Source organism: Scomber japonicus, chromosome 10, assembly GCF_027409825.1.
Source record: "Scomber japonicus isolate fScoJap1 chromosome 10, fScoJap1.pri, whole genome shotgun sequence".
NCBI lineage: Eukaryota > Metazoa > Chordata > Actinopteri > Scombriformes > Scombridae > Scomber > Scomber japonicus.
Window position 1 is genome coordinate 5776147 of NC_070587.1, and position 24485 is coordinate 5800631.

At 41.0% G+C, this 24485-nt stretch overlaps 1 protein-coding gene across 2 annotated transcripts in view; it reads left to right on the forward strand.

The window, feature by feature from the left end:
• The window catches only part of map7d1a (MAP7 domain containing 1a), a 39109-nt gene extending 19219 nt beyond the window's left edge, over positions 1 to 19890 (forward strand). The window contains exons 4-19 of one of the 2 annotated variants that reach the window (XM_053327559.1): positions 182 to 202; positions 2866 to 3029; positions 3368 to 3479; positions 6174 to 6278; positions 7587 to 7709; positions 7825 to 7970; positions 8327 to 8457; positions 9210 to 9448; positions 10250 to 10523; positions 11093 to 11273; positions 12286 to 12390; positions 13896 to 13946; positions 14036 to 14096; positions 15609 to 15690; positions 16051 to 16283; positions 18900 to 19890. In XM_053327559.1, the coding sequence (XP_053183534.1) occupies positions 182 to 202; positions 2866 to 3029; positions 3368 to 3479; positions 6174 to 6278; positions 7587 to 7709; positions 7825 to 7970; positions 8327 to 8457; positions 9210 to 9448; positions 10250 to 10523; positions 11093 to 11273; positions 12286 to 12390; positions 13896 to 13946; positions 14036 to 14096; positions 15609 to 15690; positions 16051 to 16283; positions 18900 to 18910 (2039 nt within the window). In that variant the 3' untranslated portion in view covers positions 18911 to 19890. The remainder of the gene's footprint in view (positions 1 to 181; positions 203 to 2865; positions 3030 to 3367; positions 3480 to 6173; positions 6279 to 7586; positions 7710 to 7824; positions 7971 to 8326; positions 8458 to 9209; positions 9449 to 10249; positions 10524 to 11092; positions 11274 to 12285; positions 12391 to 13895; positions 13947 to 14035; positions 14097 to 15608; positions 15691 to 16050; positions 16284 to 18899) is intronic. The other variant, XM_053327560.1, reaches the window with a different exon arrangement.
• The last annotated feature ends 4595 nt before the right edge of the window (positions 19891 to 24485 follow it).

Genomic DNA, 24485 nt, shown 5'->3' on the forward strand with positions numbered 1-24485 from the left:
TCATAACAAGTGGCATTGCTATAATTTGTCAGTTTGTATTGTGTCTTATTGCCCAAGTCCTTTATATTTCTTTTTGTTAAATGCACGGCTGCCACGTTATCACCCGGCTACACGCTGGTCGTGCACTGCTTTGCATGATTGACAGTTGCCTATGTCTTCTCTCTCACCCCTTCCACTGCAGAAGAGCTCAGCAAGTTACAAGGTAAGCCACTCACCTATATGTATGTGGTGGTGGTGGTGGTGGTGGTGGTGGTGGTGAAAGTCCATTTTTTTGATCATTCTGTTTGGATCAGTTTAATTCAGTTCAGTAGATTCAACTGGAGCTGGGCAATCAACCCAAAACTGCTTAAGTCGATATACATGTTAAATACACTCCTCATATGACATTGAGAATCATCCCTTTTAAAAATAACATCTATTTGTACGTTTTCCCTTATTTCGCCTTCCCTCACCTCTTTCTTTAAAGCAAAGCTCTTTATTTATTGTCAGTTTTATTATCATCAAGATAAAGACTGCACATAAAAACATTATAATATTGAGTTTTGGTCATATTGCCCAGCACTAGAGCTGTTTCATTCATTTAATCCATATGATGTTACTTTTTTTTTTAAATCATGGTTGTCTTCTTATTCTTTACCATGAAAATCTAAACTAATTATAACCTTTCCTCTCTCTGAACATCATCAATGTGTCTTTTATAGATTTCATGTAGCGATAGATTGATATACATAACCAATCATTATGTGTAAATGACTGTTGGAGGGTTCTAGCTTTACCTACAAATGTGCATTATAAACAACTAAAGCCAAATAGAAAATATGTAGTTGTTTAGATACAGAGCTGAGTGGTGATGTATTTTGACATCTTTCATAGATAAGGTATAGAGTGTTTACTATGGAGGTCATACAGGCTATTATCTGCATGTTGGATAGAATAGAAAATCTAAGTTCACTCATAATCATGACACTGGATTCTTTACACTTTCATACTCATACTTTCAATGATGCCTTGTAGTCTAATCCAACTGTGTGTTTGACAGCAGTGAGATGAGGTTGACATACTTCATAGCGTGGATCATTCTAATTGGGTGATCACTGGGGCATGCCAGATGGTGCTGCTCTGATCTAATACTCTGGCAGACTTGGATAAAAATAAGATCCTTCCAAAGCTTGTGTTTACAATATCAGCTTAGGTCATGTCCAGGAAGACTTAGCTTATCCACCATCACCAGTAGTATTTCTAGTTCAGTAGTAACAGAGCTATGAGTAGAAAATCCCTATGTATTCCATCTTGTAAATTATAGGGTCTTTGTTACATTTAGTTCAAGCTTTGAGAGACTTGTATCAGAGAACTGGCTGCAACTGCACATAAGCTACTCTCCTGTCTTATCCGTCTGTGGTGGCATGGTATAAATACTTAATGTACCACGGATAGAGCAGCCCTCTGTTTCTGATTATTTAATGTAGGTCCTGACGCTACTTGTCAGCACTGAACATTGTCAGGAGAGAGTTGAATTTTAAAGCATTATTAGTTTGAGATAGTCAGAATTGGTCATCAGTTTATCACTTGAAGCCCTGAAATAGATACATAAATTACTTACAATGAATGGTACTCTGAGAAAATTGAAAACTGTGTAAACCATGAGCTGAAATCACTTAGACTGACTCTCTTCATAATATAGTGCAACCACCAAGCCCCCAGCCAATTTCCAGCTCATTTTCCTTCCTGCAACTAGCACCTATATAATGGAAAACAATTACCAAACACTCCTGTCCAATGGGTCACATTCAAATATTACATTTGTGAGTGTCACAAAATGCCACATTCTTAATTTGCTTGAAACACTATGCACAGTTTTTTCAATAAATATGCAATTTAAAGGTTTCCCTTGGGAGTAGAATGCTGTATTCTATTTTAGCAAGCCTTAAACATCACGTATGTGGGCGGTCGAGTCAGTTTCCTTTCCTCTCTCTGCTCTCATCCCAACACAACGAGTGAATTATGAAGCACTTTCCACTGCACTTTCCCCTAAAGCTTTATATCACTGGAAGGTAACGATGTGGCTTCTCTCAGAACGAGGCCATCAAGTTGTGATGAGCTAAGATACGCATTGCAGCAGATATTCGTTTGCTGCAAGGTGCTGGCAAGCAGTGCCACAGTATAACTCAGCTTTTTGTTCCCTTCCCAGGCAAAAGCCGAACTGTGTGTCTCCCAATACATTTTCACCCATCTAGCTTCCTGCATCTCTCTAATGATCTGTCACAATAATCTAAAATACACAACCAGTTGCTTTTGTTGCATCAAGTGCTTTCTTGCAGAGGCCGATACTTCGTGGAGGTTTTATGGTGACTTGTGTACACAGCAAGGCAGCTGCATAGGCTTCCTTACACCCTCTTTGAACGGCTCAGGGATGAGGAGACAATTTCCATATCAAAGTGTGTGTGGTTTATTGAAGCTGACGTGGAGGCGTATCGAGATTAGTTTGGTATAAAAACTTAAAAAGTGCTGTATCTGTCTCACTTGGCATTATACAGTAATCTGTGGAAAAGTCATGTCATTGAATGTATTGTATAAACACAAAGAGGGATGAAGAGGTATATCTTTTCTTTATTATGTTCTTCAAGATTCAAACAGGATTTGTTTTGAAAACCAACTTATCAAAAGATGTTTTTTAGTGTCAAATAGGGTCTTTCAACCGATATCACACTACTCTTTCAAGTCAGAACTGATGCAGATCTGTCAAAAAATGAATCATTGAAAGAAGATACGCATTATAACCATTTAGAGACATGAAAGAGAGCACTTTGTCGGGTGCTCTTTTAGTGATTTCTTACTTTCCTGACAATGTCTTCTATCCAATCTTAGCTGCTAAAAAGACCCAGTGGCTGGAGAAGGAGGAGAAGGCACGGCAGCTGAGGGAGCAGCAGCTGGAAGAGCGCCGCAGGAAGCTGGAGGAACAGCGGATCAAGGCGGAAAAACGGCGAGCTGCCCTGGAGGAGAGACAGAAACAGAAACTGGAGAAGAACAAAGTATGTTTGGACTAGAACATAGGCTCAATTGAAAATAATGTCTACAGTACATGATGCTTATTCAGCTGCAGGTTCCAAACCGCCACCGCCATACATTTCTTTTTCTTACCTAACATATTGGGCCTTAGGCTAAAAATGTTAACGCCCTCCTTCACAGGAACGGTGGCTGAAAAGTCAGTTGCTTAAGGACACAAATCAGTTGCTTAAGGACACTTCCATCAAGCTGGGTCCTTGAATATGGACAATTTCTCTCTTAACACTATTCCACTCAGATCTGCATATTGTATTTGATGCATTAGACATCAACCGACTGATACCTGTTTCTTTATCCTTTCCAGGAACGCTATGAGGCAGCCCTCCACCGGTCTACCAAAAAGACATGGGCAGAAATCCGGCAGCAAAGATGGTCCTGGGCTGGGGCCCTTAGCCAGAACTCTAGCCAGAAAGAAGGTGAGTGTATTGATTCAGCCCGGGTACACATCCTCATAAAATCATACCCCAATAAAAGAAATCACCAAGGAATTACTGCCATCTATCCCAAATATCAACGTATTTGATGCACATTACTATTGGTGGAATGAATGAGCACTTAATGGCTGTAGATTCTGTGTTTTTATTTATTTTGGATTATCATGTAAAGCGCTTTGTAAGTTAAGTTAGATAAGTGCTATAGAGTATAAGTGCAGTCCATGTACCATCATTACTGGCTCTTGAGTACAGTACAGTATCATTCACCTCAGTAGTCCATCAGAGGAAAATTTTTTAACATCAGCATGTTGTCATGCAACTCTTTCAAGCCCTTTTTCTATGAAACAAATCTGATAATAACAATGATATTATTATTATTTTTTTTCTTTGAAGGTACAGGCCTGCTCTTACATATTTGTGGAGGGTGATTTTCTAAAATGTATGATTTGATTTTATGATTGATTTTATTTTAATCAGTTAATCATTTAACTTGTAAAATGTTAGAAAATGGGGAAATATCTATCACATATATCTACCACATGGTGGTGTCTTTTCATTTCTTTGTCCAAAACTGAAAAAGCATTTAATGATAAATGATCAAAAAATATCACAGAATCATTTGGTAGCTGTGAAGCAAAGAGATGAGTGAGTGAATGAATGGGTGAGCTTATTAGTGGTTTATGATCCCAAATTAATTGTTGCCTGCTCCTCATTCCTGAAGTATATTTCTTATTTCTTTGTTACTGTAAGTGTACAGTATAATAGGCACACTGCCGGGTGATGTTGGCAGGCATGCTACCCAAACCCTTGGACAGCACTGGAGGTTTTGTTTGTTTATATTTTAATCTGATGTGCCCTTGCTGCATTAGCTACACTCCTCATATCTTCCTCTGCTAGCTACTGCTGCTATGTCCAAGCAGTCTGTTTGTTGCCTAAATATCATTTCAGGGTCACTAGCCAGCCGACCCATCATGACCACACAGTATTGACAGCACAGTGAATGTAGGGTTCTACAGACAAGCAGCAAATTGAATATGTTATCTTCTAATACATAATTTTTAATTTATGTCCTGAGAGTCCAACAGCTGATGAAATCGTGTCTGCAATAGCTGCAGAGTTTAGGTAATACTGTACAAGCTGTGTGTGAACACTGCAGCTTGATGCTTCGCTTCCTTTGTGCCATCCTCCCGACTTAAATCTGAAGAGTCTCATGTTCCATCTCATGTCATGTAATCACCTCTGCCATATGCCAGGGGAATTATTGACACTCAAATCAATCTCTCCCTTCCTTCCTCCCTCAGCAGCTTTCCGTCTGTGTGATGATGAAAGTAAACAAGCATTAACAGGCAGCAGTGAAATGGATGACAGTTCTGGATGCTGTTTAGGAAATGCCGGTAATGCTTTTGGCCACCATCAAAAGAGGACATTACCTCTTTTAGCGGTCTTGTGTGTTGAAATGGGGATTCATGCTCAGCCTGCAATGTTTACTGAATCATTTCTGGTGACATTTCGGGAAAGAGTAGGGTGCTCACTTGATTTGAGTGTATTAAAGGGATATAGAATTGGGATGGATGCAAGGATTGTGCATGGATGATCTCAAGGATTCAATATTTTGCGCTTCTCATGTTGTAAGCATGGACATGATATGTGTTTCCAAACATCCACTTTCCATTACTGGTTTGGTTGTCTGTGTTCATTGGGATTGCATTTGTGGTTTTAAAAAGTGATCTTTTAAAGGTTTTTCTTTAAAATATTTGGTGTTTTTGAAATGGTAATTTTGTGAAGTAAACAAAGTAGTCATGTGCACATTCATAAAGCCTGAGCGGGTTAGGTGCTGGAAGTAGGCATAAACTTTTGTTCTTTTTTAAATGAAGAATTTCTAGAACGACTTTAAAGTGTCATTTCAGTCCAATGCGAAAAACGTATTCTGTCACTTACCACAATGGAGGTGAATGGGTTATGGATTTTGGCACTCACTGCACAGAAGTATTTCATTTAGAAAACTCAACAGCAACTTGTTTTTCCAGAGGCAATGTCCCGGTTACTTTGGATAATCCTCAACACTCGCAGCCACCAGTTTTCAATGGATCTACTTTCTACCAAAGAAAAAGTGCCAATGGAAACAGTTGACAGCGTTTGGTGTGGATTATCCAGGGTAAACAGGGATGTTACTGTTTCTGGGAAAAGATATTATTGATGGATATTAAAAGGTATTTTTTTTCACTGCTGTGTGCACCACAAATTAAATTGTATTTACTTCTATTTTATTGGGGTTGCAGCAGAAATTGAGCAGATAAACACTGAATTATGGTTTTTAATGCAAGTTCTGTTTTTGTAATTTGGGTGAAGGGACTGTTTGTTGTTTTTGATGCACATGTTTTGTGCTTTTACTGCTAACGGCTATTTGACAGATGGTGCACTGTGTGTGTGTGTACTGTGGAGCAGTGGTTGATGTTGTTATAGATACATATATAAATGAAAGCATACAGGGATCTGCTCTAATGGGGGTTTGCTCACATTACAAATGCATTACTGTAGTTGCCTTTACAGCGTGTGGGTGTATGTTTGTAGAGGCATCATTTGAGCGTAATGCATGACGCCACACGAGTTCACTCTCTGCCTCTCAACCATGTGACCTGTGTGAACATCTGTGTGGCGCTCTCTTGGCTTCTTTAGGCAGATGCTCTCTGTCAACGGTCAACCTGCCCAAACACGTGGACTCTGTTATAAACAAGCGACTCTCCAAGTCCTCCGCCACGCTCTGGAACTCCCCCAGCAGAAGTAAGGCAACATCTGGAATGCCCCCTACCCGTTTAATTGTGTCCATCATTCTTCCACTGCCAAACACACCTCCGAACCCGTCCATCAGTGTCATCTATTTTTTTTTTCTTCAGTTACTTCTTCCCCTTTCTGATTTCAGTCCCTTTCCTGTGCTTGATGGTTGACAACATTTCCATCTTCCAAAACTACTTTTTTTTTCAACCGCCAATAATTTGGTTTGAGGTCTTGTTTGACAATCTTTGCATGCTCATATTTTTAATATGAGTTATGTACAGTGCTCATATTTTGTTCTGCTGTCTTGTCTTGTGATTGGTTCATTTTGTGGTGATGGTCATTTCATTCCTGGTGTTGTGTTTTTTGTATTGGGTCCTTCTTTGCTCATTTTCATCCCAACGTATTGGACTGTGTCAAGAATTAATTGATGATGTGGTGGGTGTGATTTATCAATGAAATATATCTTTCAATCAACTTTGTGACTTTGAATCAACCTTTCCTTGTGCTCAAGATGAGTGCAGCTCTTTTTTTTTCTGGTCTGATGTTAACCAGGTCACGGTGTACTCCTGCAAAGAAGGAGAAACTTCTGAGTCTAAAAAAAGTGGTTAGTGAGTGAGTCAGCATTTTGTAGGAGATAATGTATTCTGAAAACTCCCCTGTGCAGGTACTGTGCCTCTATGCAGCTGGAAAAAATAGATGGGTAACAACTCTGTCTCTCTTGTCACTTTCCTCTCTACCATCCAAAACACTTAGCACAACCTCGCTCTCCTCATTACACCTTAAAGCCAAACACAGTGTTTCTCCTCCAAATAAATGCTGATGAGTCTCTAGTCTTTACTCCTCGGTTTGTACACTCAAGTCTGTGGTTATAAATAACTGACTCAGTGTCTAGACCTGAATTTCAAATAACTCTCTCTTGGGTGGTACCACACCAGCCCAAGGTTATAGTAGAAACAGGGCTTATTTTCTGTCTCCCCTTTTCTTGTAATGTCTCTGGGTGGCACAGAGGTGTCTTATTGGGCTTTTGTGTATTTGATTGGGTTGTTTTTGGCTTTCCAGACATATTGCTACATTTGAGCGATGACCTGAGACACAGCTTCTTTTCATTCTGCTTTGCTGAAAGTTTCAGACATCAGGTGTTGTGTGTGGGTTATGAAAGAGAGAACTGTACAAGTCCTCTGCAAATATTTTGGTACTTTGGTTTGGGGCTTACTACACAGCTCCAGTTCAACTGTGAATATCCATTTAAGACATATTTTTGAAGCTACAGTAAAATAAAAACCTACTTATCAATCTATTTTTCGGTACCTGCAGCCCGTAACCTTGCACTGAGTCCATGGGAGAGCAGTATAGTGGACCGGCTGATGACGCCAACCTTGTCTTTCCTCGCTCGGAGCCGCAGTGCTGCCAGTGTCCTCAGCAACGGCAAAGATGGTCGTAAGTTGGGGGGAAAAAAATTCATTCATGTAATAAATGTCAAACAGTAAATGTTTTACAGTGTGCTGCTGTGTGAATGTTGGCAAACTTTTAATGAAATTTCCCTCCTCTTCAGACTCTCCTCTCTGTCCCCGCTCGGCCTCTGCCAGTCCTCTGACCCTGTGTGCCCACCAGCCCCACCACCGCTGCTCTGACCGCTGGCGGGTGACATCCAGCACACCAGACATCACCCAGCGCCAGCACAGACGGAGCTCCACACCTGTATGTCTGCCAAATGAGCTTTTACTACATAATTTTCACTCACAGCCAAGTGTAGTTACAGTCCTCTCTAACAAGAGACTCATAAGTAAGCCTTTTTTTTCCCAGAAGAAGAACGTAGCTAAAAAGCCATGAAATTGAAAACAGATGATTCTGTTTTTACAAGTGGGTTTACCATTCACCTGACCTTGAGTGTAGATTTAACAGTGAGAGTGGTGGATTGTTCTTGAGAAACTATTGCTGAGAGCCAAAACGGATCCCTGACCATATTTCCTCTTTACACATAACATATCTCTTTTTGTATGGCTGAACCATTGTTTTAAATGAGCTTACATCTTTTCATTCTTTGTATTATACAGATGGACAAAAACAAGAAAGAAAAGAAAGACAAGGAACGGGAGAATGAAAAAGAGAAAAGTGCAATCACTAAAGAGAAGGTGCTCAAGAAGAGACAGTCTCTTCCCAGTATGAGACACAGACCAGATCCAAGGTAAGATAATCCACAGTTTTATCGATAATGTAGATATTCTTTCGTTAAACTCTAACCCATCCCTAAATCACAGAGGTCTGGGTTAAATATGAACTCGGTTAGCACAATACATATATTGTCCGCTGGGCTGGTATGGAACTGGGCTCCAACCACACTAAAAGCGCCATATAAAAGGTATATATTTTAAAGCTACAATCTCTAACCTTATATTATTGTGAGTAGTAGGTTATCCTCAGATACCCTTGACCGTCAGCTTGTTTCTGGTCAACAACTGGGTTAGTTCGAGCGACCATGTTTATGTCTGCATGCGTATTTCATGCACTGTTAAAGCCTAAGCCTAAGAGGGAAAGATCTCAGGACAAGTGGTAATTTCCTCTCTTATCCCCTGGCCACAGAATAAAAGGCGTCCATGACAGACGGGAAGAGAAAAAACAGTTCTTTTGACTCAACAAAAAGGCAACGAAGGGCTTGGCTGTGCTGTCAGTGCCAAAGGCCTAGAGGAAAAAAAAAACCTCTTCAGCATAATGGATGTCTCTCCTCCAAGTGTTGCATTGACTGTGTAGTGCTGGGATGCTGACTGATAGTGCACTTTAAAAGATGATGCAATGTGTGTGTACTTTACTGAACTCAGGCTTCTTCAGGTCATTGTCAGCCCACGTCTTAAAGAATAATGTGCCCAACTTGGTTTAAATATGAGAATAATTGTTTCCCTTGGCCCTTAAATTTTCTCCACATTTATTACTGTCTTCCAGTCCTAGTCCATTATCAAGACAACGGCCGTCGTCTCCAGCCACACCTAAGGGCAGAACTGCCTCTCCCAGCTCTGCTGCCTCCCCAAAGCCTACACCCACACGTGGCAGCCCGTCGACCCCTAAAGGCCGGCCCAAAAGAGCCAGGACCCCTGCCAGAATAGACCATCGCACCTCCTCCCCCGTCCCCCTCGAGAGAGTGAAGGAGCCTCGCAGGCCCGCCACCCCCGAAAGCAGAAAGAGTGAGTAATCTAAGAAGTGATGATATCAGTCATTTTTGTCTGGATTGAAATGCTCAAGCACTAGTCAAGATTTGCTGTTCATAGTTAGAGTGAAACAGTAGCAATTAAGTTTGAATTGTTCCTAGTCATCAGCCTTTTCTCCAAAAAAAACAAACATGTTTCTTATATTTATTCATTTTTTGAATAGAGTTCAGCTGTTTGGCCAGCCATTTGATCTTGTGTCTCTGTATTTTGGGTTGCTTCCCTTCATGGCTGAGTCATACTGTATTTTTGTACTGTATCTCTTTTTTTATTTTTATTGTCCAAAGAGTTCTTTACTCTCTCTGCTGTCTGGCTTGCTCTCCTCCTGTGACTAAGCAGAAGATTAGATCCGATGGAAAAATTGAACAAGCCTCTGGAAAATCTGTATTTCTTTCAAGCAGCAGTAGGCAAAGATTACGATCCGACTTAATTAGGCATGAAAACAAAGGCAGTGCACGGAGTGAGCCACACACAGCATCATGGTCTGCGTCAGCTCTCGCACACGATGCTGAAAGGCTGAGGTAATCAGCCATAATTATGCAATTATCAGCCTTGAAGTTCTTAGACTGAAGCTTTAGCTGTTTACAATTTCCAGTTGCTGGTGAAGGAATGGAGACAGTTCATGTGAAGAGAAAAGATTAATAAAATACTCAATCAAAATCTAAAATTAATAATAATTGATAAGCACCCTATTGAGATAGCACCACTTTTAGAGTAAATATGAATAGTCACATTAAGGTTTTTTTTGTCTCATTTTATCGCTCCTTTTTCCTGTTTTAGGCTCTCCTGTCACTGCCATATCCTCAGCCACTTCCACACCCCATGTGTCAGGCACACTGGCCACAACCACTGCCACTTCCTCCTCACCTGAGCCGGCCCACTCAGCTCCTTCGGTTTCAATGGCGTCACCTGCACCTTCTCCATCAGCCAAGCCCATGGCAGGCACCAACAATCCAGAGGAGGCGGCTCGCATCCTGGCTGAGAAAAGGCGGCAGGCCCGTGAGCAAAGGGAGAGGGAGGAGCAGGAGCGCCGCGAACAAGAAGAGAAGGAGAGGTCAGAGGGGTTTAACATACCTCAAAACACAGTCAAAGATCTGTCAAGTTCAGTAACTGTGAAAGAGATGAAAGGAATCTGTGAAAGTAATTCCCTAGCTGTGTTCTCCCCTTAACTCATGTAGGTATTTTAATAGTGCAGAACAAAGGTTGCTGAGGACGTTTGGCGTTTTTTACAAATACAAAAAAAGATCTGTAAAACTAAACATGAAGGCTCTGTGCATTATGACAACACATGCATATCTAAATGAGACCTCAGTCAACATGGACTGTATAAGCGTTAGAAATATGATACCCTGTTAGCTGATTCTGACCATAGTGAGACTATTTACAGCCTGGGAATTTATGTGAACTCCTGTTGGCTCTCATACATCTAATTGTTTCCATTTCCTAAAGGAGTTTGTCCGTGCTTCATGATTAAAGTCAGTTTAGCAAATATATTATAAACTGAGGAGGACATGTCCTGTCAGTAGAATAATTAACATTTTAAACTGTCCACCACATTCAAAGATTTTGGCACATGGTTTTGTGGAAAATGCTTATCCTGAGCCTCCTTTCCATCCTCTTTAGGATCCTGAGAGAGGAGCGAATAGCGAGGGATGCAGAGGAGAGACGTCTCAGGGAGGAGGAGGCCCGCGCCATGGCCGAAGAGCAGCAGAAGAGGGACGAAGCCCAGCGTCTGCAGGACGAGAAGGAGGCTGAGGAGAAAGCCAAAGCTGAGCATGAGGAGAACCTTCGCCTGCAAAAACAGGTAAACTGTCAATGACCAGCATGTAGAAAAAACACATTAAGTAAAGGTAATTGTAATCATAAGGTCCCCAGTCAAGTGTTGAGAGAACATGGAAGGTGTCCTTAAGGTTGAGTGTAAATATAGTGTGGAGGACAGACTTGGATAGTCCGATAAGGGTAAAAGGAAATTGCATTGTGCAATTATGGTTTAGACCCACAGCAGTGATAACGACCATCAATCATCACTGTGATAGTTATTACTGCTTGTCGAATAAAGGTCAAACACACACATGCCTACTCATTGCATCCTCACATCACCTCCAGGCACATCAACCATCACATTACTAACCTACCACTCTTCCATCTTCAGCATCACATATTTGGTACCCACCTCACACTTTGGTAACATGCTTGTTTCTGAAAACACAGTCCAGTATTTTCTACGTCAGTGGAATGTTGTTCTCCGTCAAGGCAAATATTTACCCAAACTGGTGTGCCAGTAGCTACAATGGCTGTATGCTTTTAATTTTTCAGTTGTCAAATAACCTGTAAGAGTAATATTGACCCTTCCTGTGTTTGTGGATGTTGCTAGGGAGAACAAAAGAGGACGCAGAGGAGAATTAGCAGAACCTAATCAAACAGGAAATGTGACTGTTGATTACATTATTTGTTTATCATGTAGACATTTGACATGACCAGCTCTGGCCTTTATCTTTGCTCATAGTCTGGTATCCAGAGCTTTGCCACCCCCTTGTGGTGTTTTACAGAAGTGGCATGTGTGGTTAAACATGATCCAATATAATTATGCAAAGGCTTGAGAATTGTATTTCGCTTTGAATGTCTCACACAAGGCCGTAAATGTTAAAAATAGATTCTCTTGGTGTAGGAAAATATCTCTTTTGTGGTTGTAAACAAAAAGTACAGGGAGCAACCACACCCTTGTTACGTAAAAGGTATGTCATTTTGGCTGAAGTTTTTGTTCCCCCTTCTGCAGGCATTAAAACTGCTGTTGGATTCTTGCCTGTGTGTTTCAGAAAGAAGAGGCTGAGGCTAAAGCCCGGGAGGAGGCGGAGAAGCAGCGCCTGGAGAGGGAGAAACACTTCCAGAAGGAGGAGCAGGAGAGGCTGGAGAGGAAAAGGGTGGGCAACATGTCTGTTCTCCAACATTGTTCTTTCAGCCAGGGTTTAAGTTATCCATTTCAAAACGGAAATGCACATTTTCCAATCATAACAGCAGAAGCTTCATTCTCATTTCTTTTTTTCCAGGACTGTCTTGGAAGAAAATAGCCTCAGAATCACCCCTAGATTTATTAAATTAAAAGTAGTAGTACATAAAAAAAGCCAGATCTGCTCTAAAATCCCTGTGCTGCAGACAAGTACGTTTTAGAGTAACAAAGAATCATTTCTGTAGTCAATTTACCAGAAGCTCTCAAGAGTTATTATATTCTCGGTATGCTCTCTCTGTGGTCTGTCTCTTGAAACAACAATGCAGGCTTGAAAGTGGAGTCCCTGAAACCAAGATGAATGATGTTTCTGACTTATCCTGGATTGACTGTCTGCATGCCATGATTTCACAGAGCTTTGTGTGTGTGTGTGTGTGAGAGAGAGAGAGCATGAAGTTATATATAAACACTAATAATGGAGGCCTCTCATGCCACTCATCTGTGTGTGTGACCATGGCTATCTACTCTGAGTGTACCACCCACATCCACAGTAAGCTAATGTTTCTGTATGCTAGCAAAACCTTTCTTTCCCTTCTCATCTTCTCTCCATGTGTGAAAGGCTCTTATCTAGGCGTGCCAGGCCTGGCTCAGCCAGCCCAAACCTGGCTCTGTGCTGAAATTAGCCTACAAGAACAGCATGTCCTCTGCCCCAAAGACTCACTACATAGTCACAATGTACTACAGTGTTTGACTCTTTTTGCACTTGTTGCACGTGTTGTCATCTCAACAAAGGGACGACTTTTTTATTTTTAAAGAAAATCTCAGTCCTGAAGCAGGCTTTTAGCAGCCAAACTATACGCCAAAGTGCATGAGTTGCCTATGACTAATCTTGCTTCACTTTTATGAGTGGCAGCTGCACTTATGGTCTACTTGTCTCAGTCGATCTGTGTCCTCAGATGAAGGTCGCGCCATGTATCAAACTTCTGTCTTGTGCGTATACAAATTATGCATGCGGGGAGGCTTGTCTTCTAGTGCAGCACAGTCTATTCTACTCTTCACTGTTCAGCTATCCTACACTGTTCCAGCTGAATACACAAGTGCTGCTTCATCACTACTGACACAGCCCTCCACCTGGAGATATTGCAGCCTCAGCTTGACCCTGCAGATTTACTTTAAGCTTAATGGCCTTCTCAGCTTAAGAGACAGGACAGGAAAACTTTTCAATAATAAACAGCCTAATATAAAAGTGCGTAAGCTCAGTCGAGCCCACTAAACATCTGAACACATATTTTGCTATGGATTCTGTATGAAAATTTTAATTGTTGTTGTGAAAACTGAAACCTTTATTTCTTAACTTTATAAACTGCCTCGATCCATTACAAAAATGCATATAAAATATACAAACAAACTCTAAATAGGGTAAGCTTTGGTTCTGCCATTGGAAATTTCCCTGATCTTATGCCATCCTTTCTCCTTTTCCAGCGTCTGGAAGAGATCATGAAGAGAACACGCAAGACAGATGGTGGCGACAAGGTACTCTTGCTTTCACATTTTAAGCGGAACAACAAGCCATGACTTAATTCTCCACTGAAAATAACTGAAATTGTCTCTGACCTTCACAGAAAGAGGCTAAGTCCTTCCCACTCGCACAAGTCCACGACAAAGAGGCAGAGAGCAGCAAAGGTAAGCAGAATATCACTGTGGGCTGGTCTGCCATTTACAAAACATCCTCAGTGTTGGAGGAAATTCATTACTCACTGCAAGCCTTTAATCTGCAGGAATTGTTTTAATTGATCTCCCATTAATGCATTGTCTGAGTAGTGATTTAAAACAAAGTTACTTTGTGGCCAGCTGGTTTCCTGAATCCACTTGGAAGTGGATTCTGACTCTCACAGCATTGCAGCATTATTGCAGATGAACTAATTTTACCCAATCTGCTTCTTTCACTTTCTCCATGTGTTAGAATAAACAAACTCACAGGTATCTGTTGGAGTGTTGTGATTCACATCACAGCATTTTGTATAAAAGAGTTATTAGATTATATCTCCACTTCATATCCTGTGCAGCTGCAGTTTGAGTTCTTCTCCTCTGTACAATAGGACCCATGTGTGTTTGCTTGTTGTCCAAGCCCTGGGACTGAGGGACTGAAGAGGAAGAGTGTGCTCATGGCAACAGCCTGCAGCAGTCATCAAATATTTACTTTTGACACAAGTAATAAAAAAAGGATGCATGTCACCATTATTCAGTTTCCCAACTTCTAATTATAGAATAATTCTTGTCTTGACACAAATTGACTAAAAAGCATATATATGACTTACACACCCTCATCGTCTGAGCTCCCAAATCACATATAGCAGATGATGAAGAAGCTGTTTGTGGCAAAGTTCCCCAGTGCAGGAAGACATTAGCCAGCCATTGATGTGGTCAGAGGACTGGCAGGCGTGCCTCAATTCTAGTCAGGGGTGTGGAGAGCTGTCTCAACCACAGCCATGTCCTGAGCAGAGATGAATGAGGGGATCTGGACTATGCAGAAACACTGGGAAAATGTGGCATCCCTTTGCTGTGTGTTAACTGATTCACTGTATGTTTTAAAACAATTGTCAGGTGCCACAATGACACATGTTGCATGCCTTGTCATACTGGCCATTGGGAGATCCTTCCCCGATGCACTTACAGTGTAAGTGATAGGGGGACACAGTCAACAGCCCTCCATTCTTGCATAAATGTATTTAAACGTTTATTTGAAGCTAATGTGAGGCTTTAGCCTTCCAGATTAGTCAAATCAAGTCCATGTCTTTCAAAGCTTCTCTCTGCTTATTGCCAAACTCCCTCTTTTTCTTAAAATCCTTCCACTGCAGCTGAACAGGAAAAGACTGTCTGTCAAGACACAAAGAGGGAATTCTTTACTAAAAAGACTGTTACTGTGGAAGACTGTGGATGGATTTGATTAACTCAGACTGCTGAGGGCTCATATTATCTGCAGATAAACTTTTAAATACATTTTTGGGGATCTTCTAATGGTCAGTATGTACACGATATCCATACAGGCACTTGACTGTTGTTTTAAGACAGACTTGTTAACTTATACTGGCATTTGTCACACTGTGGTTGATCCTGCAGGGTAAGGTGACATTTTGTGTGTGTCAGCTTGTTTTAAACACTGAATTCATGCTTGTTTAACTTTGTTTCCTCTAGGATCTGCCGACTACCAGCCAATGCCTGATGTCCACCTGCCCAATAACAAGACAGAAAATGGACAAACCAATTTCAAAGAGAGGTCAAAGAAAAAGCCTTTTTGTCAATTTGAAAGTTCCTTGCACGTATATTGATGTAAGACCACCATGAACAGTATAAAACTTGTCTGCCAGAAAACCAAGCCGGCAGTTGACTACTAATCAAGTCTGCCTGCATTGTTGTAAACCTCAGCGGAAACACAAGAAGCCACACAATACAGGCCCACAGTAAACTGTTATAATACTGGGAGAATGATCTGTTATTTTTTTCAAATGTTTACTCTTTGTATTTGAACACGCTTCTGAAAGTAGACTTCTGTAATTGTACATTGAAAGAATGCTGTATGAGTCATTCTGACCCATTATAACTAACCATATCCTGCTTTGTATTTCCCCCCTTACAGCCCCTCAGTCGTGGTTAACGGGGTCCAACCCTCCAGACAAGAAAATGGTCTATCCACTAAAGGAGACACTGCCCACTTTGAAGACCTCATACATCTTGCCAACCATGGCAACACCACCAATGGTGCACGGGACAAGTCTGAGACCACCATGTCCACCGAGCCGATCCTCACTTTCGAAAGTGAGGAGTCATTCATGAAAAAAGCAGGCCCCATGAAGCCTCAGCATGTTGCAGGTACTAAATTATTAACTTAACTGATACTTTCCTAAACACATGCAAAGCACTTTACAACACACACAAGACGGCATATTGGACCGACTGGGGGAACATTAGCTTCCGACTGAGCTGTGAGTTTATAGTAGTCTCAGGGGAAAAATAAAGACAAAACATTTTCAAAGTTGGTATGGACTAAATTATGGAATTTCCAAAATGTTAGGAAGTATGCGTTATATGTGGAGATTGATACCACTTTGACATTTATTCATTAAATATAGTCTTAGGGCCAGGAGGTGATTAGCTTAGCTTAGCACAGAGACTGGCAGCTGGAGCAATCAGCTACCCCGGCTCAACACAGAGAAATCCACATACCAGCACGTGCAAAGCTCACTAAGTTTTATTTTTTAACACAAACTAATATGTAAAAATGGCATTTTGTACATGCAGTAACATCCTGGAGTCTTTTTGTAACTATGAGGTTCTTTTGTGAACAGCAGGGGCGCTCCAGATGAACTGTGGTTTGTCAAGAAATAGTTACATGTCAGAACAAACATAAAACATCTTAATAGGTGAGCTTTAGTTCTGGTATGCAGATTTTTTTTTAAACTTTGAATAGAGCCACTGTAACTCTTTCACCACTGCTTTCACTCTTTACACTAAGCTAAGATAATTGATTTTGTGAGCCTAGATAACTGACTTTGTGAAAGGCAATACCATATATGAGAATCATATTGCCTTTCTAATCTAATTTGTGGCAAAATTTTCCAAATATATAAACGATTTCTTTAATATGTTTCGAATAAAAGGAACCGAGAGCCGATGTACCCACTGGATTGTGTTCTTGTCTGTTCCTAATAAAAATGATCTGCAGACAGAGTCATGGTTCACTTGTAACAAGCGTGTGTGCTTATTTGCCCTGAGCTGGTTTTACACTTGGAGAAGTTCACATTACCCAATAAAGACTGCAATATAAGGTCCCATAGTTAGTGCTGTTGTCCTTGGCATGGAACGACCACGAACCCAAACTTGTACTCCATCTAACGTGCAGGTCATCACTCTGATGAGACTGAATACCCCCTGGGGAGAGCATGGTGTGGCATGAAGACTCCACTTACACTCACAAAAGGGTGGAGATGGGATATGGATGAAATAGTGCAGGGAAGGGTGAGGAGACACTGGGTATCTTTATACTGATGACAGCTTTTACTCAGCAGCCCCACCGCCTTGGGCTTGCACCCAGTGTGGAATTCCTAGTATGTCGGACGCCGATGAGGAGACCCTATCCACAAGTACCACTCTGCCAGGGGTTAGAAACAGTACTCCGAAGCAATTAAGCACTGTCTCACCCCCCCCCTCCCAGGGGCAATGTCAGCAGCACCTCACTCTTCCCCCTTCTTGCTAGATCTTATCTTTCACCTGTCAGCCTGAAGACAAGCCAGCTACCATAAATACTATGTTAAGCAAACAAGACGATTCTCTTTGCTACCCTTCTCATGTCTTTCCTGAAATCATATTTTACTTCCTTTTATCTTTACTTCAATGCTTACTCTTCATTCAGACATATAAAAAGTGAACATTCTCATTTTCACTCTTGTAAAGCTGGATACTTGAGACGACTTTGACCTGGCAAGACCTTTATGACTAGGGCTATGATTGGTAATATTAATATGTGAGACTGATTGGGTGTTACAATGTAATTCCATAGGAAAGCAGTTTATTTTAAGGCATAAATCCAGGGCTTATTTGAATGTTCATACTAGTTGCTATGAGCGTGGCCCTTGCCCTCCATGGCCTCACATGCGGTGTTGTCAGTCAAATATAAACCTGCTTCACATTTGAAAGGATTGGTTTACAATTTTTCAAGTCTGTCTGAAAACAGTGGTCAGGTGCCCATATGAACAATGAAAAGGGTCTCACACATCATTTAGTCTGTTTATACTGGCTGTTTAAAGACACATTAGTAAGAGAAAAATTCCTACAGTCCTAGTTTTGAGTAAAAATGTATTCCAAAGTTTATTTGTAGCTAATATGATGTTTCAGTGGTCTAAATAGGTCAAATCAAGTGGATATCTTCTAAAGTAGTAGTAGTTTTTAGTGCAGATTTCCTCTTTCTGCTCAACAGGGAAACAATATCCAGGGAAACAAAAAGAGGGAATTCTGGTTTATATTCAGAAGACATTAACTTGATTTGACTGCTAAAGCCTTTAAATAGCTTCAGAAAAACTTTTAAACACATTTTTGAACAAAATGAGAGCTGTGGATTTTGTTCCCCATCATTCATGTTGACTGTTGTTTTAAGGCGGACTTGAAAATTTGTGAACTTGTTCCTTAACCGCATTTGACAAGTCCTATTCAATTTCAGGTTTCACTTGAGTCTCATGGCCTTCTCATCGTTAACAAGACAGTAAAAGTTTATGGGTTAATGCATTCTGCAACATGTTCAACATCCTTTTGCGTTCACAGTTGTCACCAGGTCAGAGGTTAACGGAGCACGTCGTTACTCAAATCAAACAGGGTGACTTGATTTTGGCTATAAACTGGGTTCTTGTTTTGTCTGTTAGCATGTGTTGATTAATTCTCAATGGATGCTGCTCCTTTTAACCGTTAACCCTTTCCTCTTTACCTCCTTCACAGAGGTCCTGTGACTTGTTCCAGTGTTGAAGTGTTCGTCGCCTTAGGCCACTGACCTTTTTCCCAGCTCTGCCAGCGCTCGCATGGGGAGCCCTGTGACCTGTGCCAGTCAACAACCTTTTTTCTAAGCCCTTATAAGCAACCATGCATCATTTTCTCTGAAGACAAGGGGGCCACTGAAGATAATGACAAAGCATCAGGACGCAAGCATCAGACAAGACAGGATTAAAGGTGTTGCTGCATGCAACACAGGTGCATCAGTGTTAACATTTGTAAAGATCTTTGTGGCACCGATACCATGCACCTTATTACTCGACAGTATCATCATTACAGCTGAGTAATTATTATGATAAGCTGAAAAAGAAGTGTTTGTTTTCTTTGTTCTTACGTTTAGTATTTAACTGAAAGAGAAATATAAATGACTGGGTACATTTTTGTGAATAATGTAAATGAATTTTGTTTGATGGACAAAGGAGGGAAGGGTCTGCTGGTTAAAAGTTGTATGAAAGGGAGCCAGTTTATGCTGCTCTGCTGTGAGTGGACCCTCTTAAGTAAAACCCAGGTATTATACACATCCTGGTCTGTAAAAAGCTACCTGTAACAGTTTGTAAAGTTAAACTGAGAAATTTGGAAAGAGATTTGAAGTTCAAATGCAACAGCTTCTCACTGTGTGTAAACATACTGCCTGTTCATACCCAAACCTGCTCAGCTATGATTGATTGTATGCAAAACTGGATGTAATAATGAGTGTGCAATCTGGGCAATTAGGATACAAGAAGTCATATATGTATGGTCACTAAACCCCACTATTTTACAGTTCAATCTGTTTTTTTTTTTTACATGTGCAGCATGACTGTTTTTTCTCATTTGAATTGAGATTTCATGGACTCATGTATTTGAAATGCAGGTGTGTGTATATGCTATAAATATATTTTGATGTGCGTTACAAGGTTAGTGGGAGTCTTAAGTCTTATTAAAGACAAGCTGTCCAGTCTGTGGTCTTGTCATCTATTTGTCTTGAATAGTAATAGGTTTCAGATATTATGTGTGGGACGAGAGGAAGAAATACAGATGTCCTGAATTCAGGGTTGAATCTCAATGTTCTCAAAATTCAATCTCAACAACATTCTTGTCTTCATTAATCTATAACAGGCATAAGAATTGATCATTTGTGATTCATTTTGACAGTGTGGGAATGCTTTGTACTTTCGTTTCACTTATTTACTAAATTACTGTCAAGGGGAAATATCTGTTCTCACTGCATGTAGAGAAAGACAGTGCATGCCACACCACAAGAAAACAGATTTGGAGATGGTACAAAAGGAGTTGATGTACACGGCATTCAATTTGGCTCAGCTGTCCATAGGAGTTTGGGTCTCCTTTTACAAAATCCCTGCAGGGGGTGCATGCCACTCTAAAGTATCTGCTGCCCCCTATTTACTATAATCTGGTGGCCAGTGGGAGGCCTGGCACTTGCTCACTGTGTTTCTGGCCCTCGATGGCAGCTGTAGTGCATTGCGAACACGATTTATGTCGCCTTCTACCAGACACTACTACATGCCGCAATGATCATCATGTACAATTTATGTGATTTAAATTACTTATAGCTACTTATGAAATATGACTGTAGTGGACGCCAGAGAGTGAAAGACTACAGCTTAACTTGCCTCCAACCTCTCAGTGGGCTACTGTACATCAGATTTGACAAGCATGCAGCAGGATTTTTTTTTATCAAAGTGAAACAGAAACATGAAAAAGGCAAAGGAAATATATTACAAAGATATAAAGTAAGTCAAAACTGTATTCTTTGAAGCTACTGACATGATGAAACATGGCAGTTTTCATTGGAAACAGTGTTAACCCTACAACACCACTAGTCCTACATATTATCCCTCAATCTGCCAAATGCTGGGCAGCTGATGCTGAAACACCAAACATCTTCCAGTTCTTTGACTTGTGAACTAATGGGGTACTAATATGACTAAGAGATTTACAAACACATCACAACATATCGCTCACAGGTTCAATTTGCAACAGCTATGGCTTTCCAAACTTCCCTGAGCAAGATTCAGACCCCTGCCGGCGCATAAGTGTGAGCTGCTTTTTCATGGCATGATCTCATTGGTTCAATATGTTGCTACTGCAGTTGTCCTCAGCAGTCTGCTGTTAAAAGCTGTATTCAGCAACCCCACCAGAGGGTGCAGCACTGCAGCAGAGGTGACAGACAGCGTATTACATTTCTCTGGATTCATGCCTGCTTTCAACTTTGATAGAATACTGTGTCAACATAAAAATAGTTTATACACATATCTAAATAGCCTTCATAAAAAAAACAGAAAGGACATAGATTCATTTTAAAATTCATAATGTCTCCTGTTTTTGGAGGTAGTTGATTTGCTAGTAAATCCCTGGTAATGTGTAGTACTTCTCAGAGGGGACTTGAGGATTAGTGGGCACTATTTTTAGGGAGGTGTCAGCGAGGCAGTGCACAGTTACAGGCGCACAGAGTTGTGCCAAGTTTCTGAATAAATTCACAGAGAACGAGGGGTGGAAAAATAAAGAATAAAAGGGCAGAATTAGTGGACGAGGAGGGTGATCCAACAGCCATTAACATTTAATGAGTTAAAGGTGCTTTCTCTCAGTTAAGGTTAGTGGCAGATTGATAGTCCTGGAATAGCCTGCCTTCACAGTGCCGCTTGTGTTTGTGTCACTTGTCTGACGGGTGTATTATCTCTTTAGCCTCATGGGTGCAATGGAGGTGTTACCATCCGGACTCTATTCTTACTCTCTCCTTCTCAGTGAGGATGAATAACTTCTTGTTGAAGTTCACATTAAAGAAAATAACTAAACACATCCTGTCATGTCTTTATGGGAATGCTGTCAGCTTTTTGTATTGAAGCGGTCCGTGCAGAGAATGCAGCTGGCCTGCTTCTGGACACGCGCTCGCTGTTGTTTCAGTCGTAAATCTCTGCAGTTGAGGACGGTAAGGAATCTTGCAAATATTTCAGAATGCAAGTGTGCCGGCTGAAGCGCCACTTTTAACAAGATAGGGGGGTCAGCACTGGGTCACAACACGGAGCCCCACTCCAGATAAGACCACCACCACTGCTGCAGCTTTGCGTACATCACAACCATCAAAGCCCATGAGCCCAACCACTGCTCAGTGTTTACGGTCACACCCCTCCCCCATCTCACATGGAACTGTCTTTATCTGCTCAGCAACAGGTTCTCTTCACACAGCTGCTCTCAGATGGCAGTACATTAATGAAAGGCCACGGAACGGCTGGCACTCACAGCAGGCCTGTTTCTTGATCCCGGTCGGAGCTGTCAGAGTAGGGCAACCTCTCAGCTATTCCGACGGGAGATGGAAAGATTTTAAAGCAACCCAACTCAGACCCCTACAGGGCCCCGATACCAGGGAGCTGCCCTCTGAGGTTGCAGAAAGAGAGTCCAAGGCCTCACATCCCATCACTGGTGGTCACTGGGGAAAGAAAAGCAGCTGAGTCTAAATAGGCAGCTGCTAGATCTTTGTCACAACCTGATGCATTAGGCTGCTCTTTGATGAAGTCCCTCTTGAGTGTATGATGTTCCACCAAACCTCAAGTATTTCAGGAGTCTGACCTTAGTAGTGCACTCTACATTCACACAACTGAGAGTGGAGACTGTTCAGTGTTTCCTTTAGGAACACGCAAATTAAAGCACGCTCAGAGAAAGTGGAAACAGATTTATTGGACAAGTAGGCATTTGTTTTATGGGTGCATCTGCTTGGTGGTATACTGGCATTGAGATTCCTTTGCTAACTGCTATTAACAAAATGGAGAGTGAAATAACTGCATCGTCATCAAACATTGTTTTTATTGCACTGGATCTGTCCCAAGACAAATACATTGTGATCCCATTATAAACCACAAAGATTGATGTACTACTTGCTGCTTAATTGCCAGCCATGATCAAACTATGTTAAAAATGACCAGGGGTTATTAATGGAGAAAGAACGGAAAAGAAAACAAGGCATAATATTGCCTGCAGACATATGGAGGAGGTGAAAATGTCCAGAATTTAAGACTAAACAAGAAGTTTCCTTGCATATCAAGTTCCCAAATACACACATAGAAACCAGATTAAAGTCATGCTGCTGGACAAGGCTGTTCTTAATTGTGCACGGAGTTAAATACCAATGAAAATATGCTAACAATAGCAATGCTAACATGCTGATGTTTAGCAGGTGTGTTCACCATCATAGATTACAGCAACTATAATCAATATCTTTTATTAACACTGTATCGACAGTGTACCTGACTCTACATCTGCCCTCAGCTTTATAGAGCGTTATAGTTTTTTTTTTTTTTTTTAGCTGGTTGTCCGCAACTTTACTATTTACACTACATGCTCAGCACCAAACGGCAAACAGTTAGCGACTAACCGGTGAACATAGAGCAGCTAAATAGCCCTCAGGAATTGATAGAGACTAAAAACAGAGCTAAGAAAATCAACATGTCAAAAGGTTATGATATGTCAGTGTCGTGTTTGCAACTTGTTCCCTCTGCTCTAAACTGGACAAAAATAAATAAATTAATTCAGGTTTAAGCTTGTTTTAGCATGTTAATATACAAGCATTTGCCAACAGTGCTATTTATCAGAGTAGGCTACGAGACCAGTTTAATTTTTTGCTTGATGATGGCACTATATAAAAAGTTAAGGTATCACTAATTTATCCTGAGGAGAACAAGAATGTCAATTTACTGAGACACACTCAAAACCAAAAATGTCAAACTCATGGGAGCTCCACAGGAAAAGCCAATGAATCATCAACATTTTTGGGATTCATCATCAAGGAACTATGTAATTTGGTAAGTTTTACGGCAGTCAATGCAATAGTCATGGAGACTAAGTGACCAAACAACCAACATTGCCATCCCTTGTGGTATCACAGACTACACCACAGAGGACTCACATTTGACAGTGTCACAGGCTAAATTTCAAATCGGTGTTGTCTGGTGTTGTCTCTTCATCTTGGAGCTGACAGTTTTACAGCATCGAAACCAATCAGCACAGAGGACAAGCAGCTTCAATTTTGCCAGCTTGCAAGCTTGGTTATTTTCAGTTCATGGGATAACTGAGAATTAATCCCAGTTGCATACTCTCTGCCAACTACAGTAAGTGCCTTTGAATTGCTCAGTTTTCTTTTTGTTCCATTTGGAAGAGAAACCCTAAAACGGGGGCTCATAAGGGGTAACAGAAGGAGCCAAATATGTGTAAAGCAGAAAGTTGATCCCTTCCTGGTACTGGCCTATGTTTGTATTGGCTCAGAGAGGTAGAACCCCTATAGATAAATCCTCTCACTACTGGGCTGACACCACCTGTAGTGTCTGGTGTCTCTAAAGTATATCCTCACTCCACTAATATGCTGTGTCTTGGTTGCTGTGACACTGTGGAATATCACAACCACAGCAGTAATCAGATGAAGCCATGCTGACTCATTTTTCTCCAATGGGAACTTTTGTCTGTCTTATTTAATGTGGGGAAATTTTGTCAATTCTAAATAGCTATTTTCTACTCTACTAAAAGTTAATGTTGCTAAGACTCTAA